General features: G+C 36.6%; 1 protein-coding gene across 7 annotated transcripts in view; it reads right to left on the bottom strand.

The window, feature by feature from the left end:
• The window catches only part of kcnip4a (potassium voltage-gated channel interacting protein 4a), a 138,206-nt gene that overhangs the window by 33,325 nt on the left and 92,113 nt on the right, over positions 1-12,768 (bottom strand). Inside the window, exon 1 of one of the 7 annotated variants that reach the window (XM_044096780.1) lies at positions 10,473-10,711. The exons of the other annotated variants lie outside the window; for them this stretch is intronic. Coding sequence (XP_043952715.1) covers positions 10,473-10,581 — 109 coding nt within the window. The 5' untranslated portion in view covers positions 10,582-10,711. Of the gene's footprint in view, positions 1-10,472; positions 10,712-12,768 lie in introns of those variants that run through there. 7 annotated transcript variants of the gene reach the window in all.

A 12,768-nucleotide genomic window follows, 5' to 3' on the forward strand; every position in this document is an offset into this window, starting at 1 on the left:
TCCTATCCTGGCTTCAGTCACACAACCCTGTTCTAAAATGAAAAAAAAAAAACCCTCCCAGCTTAACTGCAATCATCACTGCAGAATATTATGTTGCCTCCCTGAAAGGAATCGTAACTCACCGCTTATTCAATTGCCCTGTGATAAATGATGCATGGATGGAAAAGCTAACAAACATTTTATTTACATTCAGCGGCACAGACATCGTCTACGCTCCAAACCACATCACACAAAGGAATGCAAGATAGGTTGGATTCTGCTTTTCTTTGAGCAAATATTTTTCACATTGAAGAGGTAAAATAAAAGAAAACATAAAGAAATGCACCGGATAGTGCAGAAAACACCTGGACTGTAACATTTTCTGGGTGCAGAAAATGTTCAAACTACTTTAAAAGACTTTCTCCCTGCTAGTTGTTGCAGGTACAAGAATTAGGACTCCCACACTGGAAGAAAAAGTAGTAAGAAAAATTTGATTTAAGTATTATTTGCTATGCAAATACATCTGATTACCCAATCCAACAGTGTACAAGTTTCAATTTTTGAAAGGCTGTTTCACAATTTTACAAAAGACGGCTGCTTTTGTGTTCTTTTGGGTCAGCAGAGGTCTTCACCTCAGAACTCTCATAAATGGCACTTTTGGCATCTACAAATTTTCTTACAACAAATAGTTCATCATTTATCAAGGGGGAGGAGAACAGCAATAACATCGAGCCACGTTGTTTTGAAAAGCTTATTAAAATTAAAAGACCTAAGGTTAGATTTTATGTTAAATTTAGTTAAATAATCAGTCATTGTAACATTTAAGTATGACAATTTTAAACTCTTCACATAAGAATGATTAGCCTGAAGAAACCTTGAACTTTTCCTGCAATCAAACCACACTGAAATCCAACATGTTGCCATTTTTTGGGCAAGTCCTTTATCTCAGACACACAGCAACAGCTTCACTCACAAAACCAAGATATTTTACTGTTCTGCTTTTCATGGCAGGTAGAAACCAATTTGAAGCGATTTCCACTTTCTGGGAACTACTGTTAATCACCATTTTCTTGCAAAAATTGTTTTTTCTGTATGATTTTGAAAGTAGCAGCGTCTGTCATGTTCTTCAAAGCAAGTTTGAGGAAAACAGCAGAGAATTGAGATAAAACCTAAATTGAGCAGCATCAGCTTTATACCTACCTTTTTTTTATGGCTATAATAAACTGTGGTGTTTAACTTGCAGTATTATTTTGCTCCACACAGCCACTAAGTGTAGATACTAAGTACCACCAAACAACTCAATTTCCATAATTCAACAAGTTTTATCTCTCCTATAGCTTAGAGCAACACTCAGTGAAAAAATGATTCCAGCAAAAATAAAGTGGCTTTCATTAAATCCATCATCAATCAAAGTGACGCCAGTGTGCCGGACAAGCAGAGATGAGGTCGTCTCGTTGTTTACACATCAGCTTAAGCTCAAAGTTCGATATAATTAGGTGGCACCTGCGGGGGGTTTGCTCAGGCATGCAAAGCAGCAGTTAGCACTCAGTCTGTTTTTTTCCCCTAACGCAAAATAAATGAGGATGTCATACTTACAGAGGTGGCGCCTACGAGGGGGTTGGCAATTATGTGTTGTGAACCAAAGCAACCCTCGGTGAAGCTGCATGGGCAATCAGGCATGGAGTGCCATGGGGTGACTGATACCACTGAGTTATTTGTGGGCTCATGCCGACAATTGTCTCTGCACATAAAAATTTGTCATTTTCATGTCTTTACCCTTTTTATGCTAAAACAATAGATGGGAAGAAAACCTGAACATGGATGACTAAACTGATTTCAGCTCATCCTATTCACCGTGGATCACTTTCAGCTTCCTGAGCTGGTCCTCACACATGGACAAAGCTTGGAAGAAAGCCCACCAGAGACTGTTCATCCTGTGGCAAATCAAGAAGCACAACATTTCACAGATGCTGCTGGTCATCTTCTACACTGCCATTATTCAGTCTGTCCTGTGTTTGTCCAAACAGGACAGGTCCATTCCAAACTGCAACAAATAATAAGGTGTAGAAAGAGGATGATTAGGACAGACCTTCCCTCCATTCAGGACTGATACAGATCTCAGGTCAGGAAAAGGGAAGCCAAAACCTTTTAAGATCCCACACATTCTGGACACAAATTTAGACTTTTAACAAGTCAGCGCTAGAGCTGTTTGCAAAAACTAACAGCCAAAGATTGTGTTTCTTTCCAAAGACTTTCTCTTGGATAAACACTTCATAGCCTTAGTCATCAGCAACTCTGCTGTAAAACAAAAAATAATAATATTGTACAATCCTAACCTGCATTGGTCTGTTTTTTTATCCTGTATTTTATTTCTTCCTAAGTTTATATATTTACACTTATTGTCTGTATGCTGCAAATGTGTGAAACTGTGGTCAAATGTTTTGTTTTTGGCCAATAACCACAATAACTTTGGTTCTTATTCTGATTTATTAAATGTCATCCAAGATTTTGCTATACAGCTCAAAGAGTTTGCTCTAAGCCGTCACTTGCTCCTTATACATTACCCAATCAGTTTTGTGTGTTATTTATGTTATGCAAGTTTATTCAGCTGAGCTGCCTCTTGCATAGTTTATTGTGGCCCTCTTTTAAAATTCAAACTGTAACAGATGTTTCATAATTCAAGCTTGGGTGGGTACCAAACAAATAGACTCTGCTGTTTTCAGCATCATTTTATGTTGAATGGAAACAAAACAAAGGGGATGACTGTAGATCTCAAGAGCAACAGGGTAAGGTTCAATGCTATTTCTGTCACAGGAGAAGTGGTGGTGGCAAAAGAGCATAAATACCCAGACTGGGCTGGAGTTGCAAAAGTGAAGCTGTCTACATTAAAGTAAGAAGCAGACTGTCAGTGTCTGCAGCAAAATACTGCAGATCTTGTAGAGAGTGTAGTGTCCTGTGCCATCATCTGTTGGGCTAGCAGCATCAGAGCCAGAGACTTAAAAAGGCTAAGCAAACTAAGAAAGAAGGCCGGCTAGTGGGAAACATTGAGAGCTTCTTGTGAAAAGGAAGATTCTTCATAAAATAAGAAATTACAGACCACATCCTCTTCATGAGACGATTATACAACACCAGATTGTTCTCAAAGGCTTCGCTGTAAACTTGACTGCTACAGGAGAATCTTTTCCCCCCACAGCATCTAGAACGTCTTAAAGCAAATTCATAATGTGAATTATAATAACATTTAAATTCCTTCTTGGATTAATAAAATATTTCTAAAATACATTTAATTTAATTCATATAATTCTTTGTTAAAATGAGGCCTGACCAGATCAATTTATTAGTTTGTAAAAAAAAAAGTGCAGTAAGAAAGTTCTGAAAATATTCATTTAAAGGGAGTATAGAAAGTGATTGCAGAAAAACAGAGCTGAAACTGAAGTACTCCAGACTTTGTCACTTAAACAGAAACATTTTTATTGTGATGAAATTAACACTAGGTAGTGTGTAACTGTGAAGTAAACTACATAATACCACCCCTTTAAACCTAATTATTAACTAAAAATCATTTATGTTATGGATACAATTGCTGTCACTGTATGTGTGCTTAAGCAGCAGTAGCTCTCTGTTTAGAAAGCAATAATAGTTACAGAATTTTGTACAATGTAAACACCAAGACAACATAAGACCAGGGTATTTTTATTCAAGATTATCACACAGGCCAGAGTCTACTTAAGATCAGACAATATGGTCAATATTTTTGACCAGTCAGAAATTCTCTCAGGGATTTGGAGCCTCAAGTTTGTGAATATTTTCTTTGTGCTGTTGTTGGATTGTTTGGGCTAAGCATACTCTCATTTTATCTCAACCAATAGGTAGGTAGGAAAACAAACTACATAAAGAAAATTGTAAAACCTTTGAACATCAGGCACAAATCAAGGTTAATACAGCAGTTTCACAGGACTAAGAAGCTGAATATATTTGTGCTGAAGTAAAATGACAACATCTGTCCTGACTACCCAGATTGTTCATCATAGTGTTACAGGGAAAAGTCAATGCCTTGATGAAATGGACAGTAGCACAAAGCTTGGGGCAATGTGCTTTAGCAGATAACATTGACCTGCTCGTCTCCCTGTTTTTTCCCACATTAACCCCACTGTTGCTATCAGTAAAGGCAACATGTTGTGACACAGAGCAGGACATCTGTTTTCTCTGGAGACAGCTTGTCATGTAATTTACAGTGGAGTATCCTTAAGAAGCAAAGTGGCAGTGATGATTAACCTTTAGGTGCAAAAGGCAGTGTGAAACAAGCATTAGCTGGGGACAGTAAATGTAGTGGTGCAAAGGTGAAATGAAATGGCAGAGAGAATAAAAGGAAGGCTGGAGCCACTGTCCGCACATTAAATATGTACAGCACAGTTCACCAGGAAGACAGAGAGGAAATCAATACAAGTGGAATATTTGCTATGAGGTTATGTAATTGTAGATGTGAACGTGTTTAATATCTGCTTCTGTTTTATCAGCAACAACAGTAGATGCATCTCCTTTGAAGGGGTCCCATTTATCTGTTTAAACACAAATACTGCAAAATTTTCACAGAGGTAAAAAGTCAACAGATGGAGGCAACAGAGCTGAAAATATGCAAAATAAATTTCTTTGCTGTGGTATTTGCAACTTATTTCATATAAACAGGGTTTTGTGGAAAGTTTGTTTTTTGCTATAGTAATGTGCTTTTGGAAAGCTGAGATTTTGAGAAATAATGACTAGCAGCCACCTTCTGCCTTTTATCAGAGCAGCGCAGGAATACTTTCAAATGCTCCCTTTTTTTGAGATCTTCTAACAATGCTTTTTTTTTTTTTACAAACCTGAAGTGAGTGCAGCTCAAAATGGCACTGAAGTGAATGAAAGATGCAACCTGAATTTTTAAGAGGGAACACGTTTTTGAAATCCAGTTGCGAAAAGGCATGGAAGCTGAAGCTTAATAAATTTTACTTTTCCCTCAGACCTTTCTAGAAGAGGTTCACCTGTTGCCCCTGAAGTAAGTGATGTTTCGTAATCTTGGACGCTTAATCAGATATTGGACATATTTAAAAGAATCATCAGCCTTACAGTGATTTCAAAATGTAGATGATATAAAAGTAGTTTTGAAAAACAAATCTGGTAAAGGCTTGGTTTCAAATAATATTGAAAAACATACATCACTGATATTAATTGACTATTGTCAGCACTTATTTATTATTTAAAATTTTATTTCTGATTTGATTAATGAAAATAACCTTGTTCACATTGGAGTAATGAATTAGTTCAGAAAGTTTAGGTGATGAACTATTTTAACATGAATAGTTTAGTATAATTCTTACTAATAATCAACTGGTACAACACTCTGTGCTTTTAATGGAACCAGTATGTATAAATAATGGAGTTTTTACAAAAAAAAAAGAAACGTTTTACCAAGCACTTCACCACTGCAACCAAGCTTCACAACAATATAATGAATGGCAAAAACATCTAATTAAAACCTTCAGGTCTTAAGTTGCTTTTTCTTTCATAAATGTAAAGTACCCCGTGTTAAATAAATGCATGTGTAATCAAAATCAGATTCATTTTTGCAGAGCGCTATCTGTTCACACATTCTTCCAAGTGACAAAAATAGTGCTGTATAAGATTTTTCCAAATAAACTAACCAAAAATAAAAAAATGCCATATTGAAGTACAAAATTAAAAAAAAGTTTTCTGCAGAGAAACAAAAATATATCTGGCTCAGTGGACTCCTGAGGTAATTTTTAAACGATTTTAATAATCTATATTTGGAAGTAATGGGATGCCTTATTTTGATTTAATTGTGTGGAGACATTCATTGCTGGAAGAGTGTTAAATTAGATAATATAATTTATTTGTTTGGTCTCTGAATCAAATCAGGAACTGAGTAAGATAACACTAATAAGCAAAGATGATATTAATGAGAAACAGTTTTAGAGACAATTAAAAAGTAGGACAAAAAATGGGGGAAAAATTAGTAAGTACAATATGTAAGATTTTCATATCGCCCCAAAAGTCATTTAATTATGTGAAGCCTTGTGGAGGAAAAACCTCAGCAATTTAATGAGCCAACAAGTCTCTAAAATTCAAGGCAAATGTAGATGAACTATCTTATGCAGGACTTGCAGTGTTTTCAGCTCCAGTAAGAGTGAAGAATCACACCAAGGCTTGGAATAATACACGGCGCCATGGTTTTGTTGTACAGGTTTTGTGTTATATTGGGAAGTGCCAAAGTTATGTGAGAATTCTGCACAAACACAGAAACTTGGAGGACATGAAGCTACAACAGTACACATAATAAACTAGTATTTTCACTGAACCCATTCTAAGTAACATAGATTCATGTCTAATGGTCTAAATCCACTAAGGCCATGTGTTCTTACATTTTATTCCACTTAGAGTGTAAGCAGTCAGGTATACTTTAAGAAGAAGGGCGACAATTCAATTCAGTTAGATTTAGATTGATTTTATAGCACTATTTATTAAATGTATAAACAAGCCTGCTGAGTCTGAAAGACAGCTTTATTTCTTTGGACCACCTGATCCTGATGAAAACTACCTTTCTCAGAGATTATATCTAAAATTATAGATTTTTGTTCTACAAGTTATATAGCCAAGCTCATAAAATATAACAAATTTTGTACACATGAAATTTTGTTGACAAAGTTTCATGTGCCAATGTTTAGCTTTTTTCAACAGTCATGAAAAAAGCTAAATGAAAAGCAGCCAGAGTTAAATTAATATTAAGATTATAAGAAAGGAGAATAACTTAGCATCATGTTCTTGATAAGAGAGGCCAATATTAAACTTGTAATTGAGATAGTTGTTTCTCCAGAGCTGAAAGGAAGCGTACGGTAATCCTTAGCCTCTGGTTTAAGAGGGTCACTGAGTGCAAATAAATTGTATGGTTGAAAGACCAGCCTTAGATGTTTGGTAAGCAAAACGAATCCTTCTGCAAGTATAAGAGACTCTGCTGGTAAAGACAAAATTACATCTTCATTCATTCAGTTTCTTAAAACTCTCAGATTATGTAGATCCCTTACTACTAAGATTAATGACATGATAGAGTTAATGCTGGTGGAAACATCACTAACATTGTTAAAATCCAGTAGAGAGAAATAAAACACAACACCACCCCTTTAATATCTACTCAAGACCCCGGCCAACTACTGTGCAAGTTGTCCTGGAGTTCACTTTGTTTTATTACCCTTTCATTGAATAACATTTTCCAGATAATAAAATGAAAGCAATAAGGAACACTCTTCCCAGGTTATGAATAGCAATAATAGGACAAATATTAAAAAAAAGACAGATTAGTCAAGTAATATTTAATAAAAGAGCACCGCTGTGATTCATTTTGTCATGTTGATTAACTTGCTCTATTCAAAAAGCCTCCCTGTTATCTACTCTTTTCTACATTCCTAACATTACAGGCTTATGAGGTGTAAACAGTAATCATCCTTATGCATGCAAGAGTAAACCTGCTGTAAATTAGCTGCAACCTTTTGTACGACGTGGCATTCCGAATGCAGGAAATCATCTTTATAGAAGATGTGACCGGATAGACTAGATGCAACACACCCCACATTAATCCGAAGCCGTACACACTGTAAGCATTTTCTAGTAACACATACATTGATGAGCAGTGAGAAGAAAATCCAACTGGTCTCTGGGACTCCTATCAAAAATGCTGTATTATCTCCTTTTGCACCAGTAGGTGGCAAATAATTAAGTTGAATACAATAAAAGCTCAAAAGAAGATCGTGCATGATGCAATTCAAGGCTGAAGATTTGTGTTTTCTTTGACACAGTTTATTCTTTTCTCTCACTTGCTGAGGCAACCTCTTCAGCACACATTTAAAATTTAATTCTGGGCACTAGAATTAAACTTTAAATGTTTAAAGTTTAGTTCTAAACTTTAAACATTTAAAGTTTAAAGTTATTGTTGGGATTTGCCGCTCAGAAAGTTTGATCTTTCCTATTTATAGTTGGACATCCAGTCGGCAACTCTCACTCCACAATTACGTTTTGTTTGATTTTCCTTTAATATCAGCCATCCTCTCTGGAAACACAGACATCACGCTCCAAAGTAAACATTTTCAGGGCTTGAAGGGGAACCAAACTGAGTACCAGATGGGGTACAACTAGGTGTTAGAGAGCACGGTCTTCTGAATGCTACTTCCGCTAGGAAAAATTCAGTTTAAGAGTTTTGTTATTTTGAGTAAACTAAGCTTGTTTTATATTTGACTCAAATTTAGCCCCTTCCTTCACCTGAGATCATTGACGAAACAAAAGATCCTTAAGAAAAAGAACACATATAAACACAGAAGAGAAAGCAGGAGAGGTCCCAGATTGTTTCAGTTAGTTAAATGACACCATTACGGTAGCATGTGTAATTCACCACAAAAAGCTCAGCTATTTTAAGACCACATGTAACACATACACACGTTGGTGTGGCCTTGACTAATTATCGTTAAAGCCACTTATTCAAAAGTGCCGGCTGATAAAAGCCACACCTTCAGCAGGATAATTTGCCGTCCTTGTCAGCTGTCACATCCCCATGCACTGATGGCATACCACTGTCACTCACTGTCTCACAACTAAAGAGGAGCACAGAGAATGAAAAGAGCCATTTGCGTCAGGCTGTGTTCCAAGTCTATTTTTATCTAAAAGCCATCAAGTGAGAGAATACCACAGAGTAATAATCAACCTTTACAAGTTTCTGTGCAACATCTTGGCTGACTGCACTTGTGTTGTAAAGGTCTGTTGTTTATACCGTACAAAGAGCCATCTTAGTTAAAACAACGACCTTTTTTTGTCAGAAATGTGAGGAAAATGTCAATCCTACATACTTTAGGTTAAAAAGTGAATTATGCACAATAAAAAAGTAAAAAAAAAAAAAAAAAAATTTTGAGAAAGACATTTACATTTGTAAAAAAAAAAAAAAAAAAAAAAGAGGTAAAAACCCTCCTCGATGAATCGTGAATAAACTCATTTTTTTCTTCAATTTTAATAGCAAACAAAAATAGGATCAGTAGAAAACAATAATTAAGGCTTGAACATATTACTGACATAAGAGAATCTTTATTTGCTTTCCAAAAACTACCACCAGATCTAATTTCTGAGGTGAGACGTTTGCTTGTTGCATGTGAAAGCTCAGCCATATGGCAAGCAGCTTGGCAGCCTGTATAGAAAACAGATCTTATAAATAACAGGTGGTCTTCAGAGCCTGAGAAACCCAACTACTCAATATTAGATTCTCACACTGGTGACAAAAATTCAGTGTGGCACCTTGACAAATCTGTAGTGGGCATTGTTTCAGCCATTTTTCCCCACTAAGCTACACAGAAACTATCCCAAGAAAAAAAAACCCTTCCATGAAAAAAGGCGCCTTTCACTGTGACTGCATTTTACTTAACTTATCTCACTCTACAACCTTGGCATTGATTTACTGCAACTCCGGACCAACTTTTCTGCTTTATAGTCAGAAACAGAGAACTTTCCCTGAATGGACAGCATCTTACTCAGTTTGAGATGAGATTTATCCTTCTCATCAATAAACAAGAAAACTTGTACCTCTAAAGGTGAGTCACCAGCCAGACCATTTTAGGCAACTACAGGTGTTTGTCAATGAGGTTCCCTGGGTGAGAAAATGTCTCGTTTTGCAGCGATTTTTACTTTTTACGTTTCTTTTTGTCAGGACAAAACATATCATATTAACTTCATTCCCAGCCATCACATGTATACCATTAGCCTTTCCATTTTTTTTCAGTTCCAGTTTTTAAGCTTCCAGCTGCTCCAGCATGACATTTGGTCCTCAGCTGTCTCACTCTCATTTGGATAAACAGGTTATCCAGCTCACAGATGATGTGAGCTTTCACAAACAATCCACATTTATCCTAATTTGATAAGCAACCATGAAACTGAGCACAGGATCACACAACGGCTGCCAAATATGAAAAATGATCCTGAAATAACACCAGAAGCAGGAATGGAATCATTAAAAGGAGGATGGTAAATCATAATAGTTGGTCAAATGTGCTATGCATGAGTCATCTTTAACTATAAGCAGCCATCAGGTGAGTCAGGAAGACAAAACGTGGGAAATTAAAATAGTTTATATGACATGTGTGATGGCTGAATGAGCAGAAGATAGAAAACCAGCCTTTTAATTATATATCAAACTGTACAATCACACAGCAAAACAAAAAACTAAACATTCTTCCAAACATACTACTTGTATAACTCAGAGTTTGTAGAATAATTCTATCATGACTTTTATAAAAGAAGAGCAACACTCTGTGAGCAACATGTGGCATCTCTGAAAGACCTCAAAGCAAACCAAACTATCAAATTCCTCCAACTGGTGCAAATGCATCACCATTGAGGTAAACAAAAACAAAACCTGGCCATCAACAAGTTTGCCAAAGTAAAAAGTGAACAGTTTGTCATTTCCTTACCGTCATAGCTAGTTTCCAGCAGCCCAAACTGCTCCAGCACCTTCACAAACACAACCACAACTACCAGCACGCCGATCATTTCCAGTCCCTCCAAGTTCATAGTCAACATGTCGCTCGGGTCACAGCCTGCCCATGGCTGATGACGCTTAAAAACCCAGTGCACAGCACTGTTAGCGGGCCATTTAGCTCCACTTTAAAAACCCTGCATCTGTGGCTCTGATTAGAGACCGGCACAAGTCAGAGAGGGAGCGAGGGGGAGAAAAGTGAGTGGAAGAGAGAGGGAGCGAAAGAGGGAGGAGGGAAGGAGGGGGAGGCAAAGACAAAATACATGCAGAGCTGTGAAGGGAGAATGGGTGAAGGAGAAAGGAGAATGAATGAAAGTAATCGCATTGAGAAAGATAAATAATAGACCGAAGGGCGGAAGAGAAGAAGCATCCTAATGATGGATGATTGTCCACTAACGCTCACTTTCAGTGCAAGTCACCAGTGACAGATGCTAGCAGCGAGATCTAAGTCACAAGAGATTGAGAAAAGCATTGATGTTTACCTGAAAATAAGATGGGTTTGTTTTTATGTTTTTCCAGGGGGAGTTTGTTCCAACATTTGTGACGACCTGAACTATGTTTTCATGTTGATTAGCAGCTTTCAAAGTCCACAACTTTTCTGACTATGCAATGTGGAGGCTGCCTTTGGTTTATTTATTTTAATTTATGGCATTATGTTATTTTAGTTTTGCTGTAATTAATCAAAGTTTTTGGTGTCAATTTGCCTCCACTCAGCTCTACTGATTGAAGTTCGTAAATTTTTTCAGGATAGGGTTTCATCAGCAGGTTAAAGGAAAAATTTGTAACTTTCCTGTAAAATACCTCAAACTAAAATTTCACTCCTTTTGGGAACGGGGTCACAGAGTGAAGGGGAGAACATTGAGGAAAATGCCCAAGCTGGGAATCAAATGCGAGGACTCAGAGTTTTGCAATATCTAAAGTGTGCCATGTTGGTTCTTTTTAACCGATTTCTCAATTCAACAAGTTTGGCGATATTCAGACCTGGGTGTGGCTGACGAAACTTTACAAAGCGGTGGTTAATTATTGCTAATTCATACTTACACTGGGATGGAGATTACTTTTCCCACATAGTTTTTCTAACAATCTGAAAAAAATTAAGTATGACAAAATAATAAATGAAGCCAGCACAAAAGAAAAGTGTAATGGAGGCAAAAATACATTTCCCCTGTATTTGATAAGTTCTACAATAAATTCCATCAGCTCGCCTCAAGTAATTTCTACCTTTAGTCAACAAAGCCCTTTAATTCAGCACCAAATTATAAGCTGCAAACTAAATACCCAGGGTGTATGGCAACATTTCCTTATAGCCCATACAGCACAATGGATTTGATTGGAAAGCTCCTTAACAAAACAAAGAAAAACAAAAACAGTTTGCTAAACAACTTGCTTTGCCGCCCAGGCCATGCCTTTATGATCCTCTGCCATTCTCTGAGCTCAGCAAGCCTGTTGCTTTAGAGCACAGGTATCAAACTCCAGTCCTCGCGGGCTAACACACTCTGATTAACAAATCTTTTTAAGCAATGTCGCAACTGAATGTGTATAATTTATGACGAACTATATATCGTCAAGCAAGACGGGTCTAATATGATTCGTTTTAGTTTTGTTCTGACACTCTCAGTGGTGAGCACTGTTAACATAAAGTTTGTTGTGCTTACAGTGCTGGGCAATATGACTCAAATTCTATACAAGTCAATAATTATTATTGATTTATTTATTTTTTTGTTTCAAGTATGCAAAATACTGTGTGTGTTCTTTGGACGGCTGGTGTCAGCGGACGGCTGGAATTTCATAGTCAAGTGTACCAATTGCCTACATTTTTTTGTGACAAATTCCTTCATTTCCCACAATCCAAATGGGTACTAGCAAGTCTGGGCATCCACACCCGTTTCTGCTCTGTTTCTTCTTAATTTATTCTGAGAATTTATTCTAAAAATAAATTAAGATAGACAATCTAGTGATCAAAATATTATTTTCCATTTGTTTATTGGAACTTTTGAATTTTTTTTTTCATTTCAAACTTCACTATTTTGGTTTTCAAAGCTTCGATTGCAGTGAGTCTATGAAGAGGCTCCTGAATGACAAGTTTTAAAGTTCAGCTGGAGATATAACTCCAGTTTTTCCAAGTGCCTCATTTAGATAGACTTTAGCCTTTTTAAGCAATCTATACTCATAATATTTTATATCATGGATACCAAACATTTCTGGAATGTATACTGCAAATATTTCTCAAC

The sequence above is a fragment of the Gambusia affinis genome, linkage group LG18 (assembly GCF_019740435.1).
Source record: "Gambusia affinis linkage group LG18, SWU_Gaff_1.0, whole genome shotgun sequence".
NCBI classification, from domain to species: Eukaryota; Metazoa; Chordata; class Actinopteri; order Cyprinodontiformes; family Poeciliidae; genus Gambusia; species Gambusia affinis.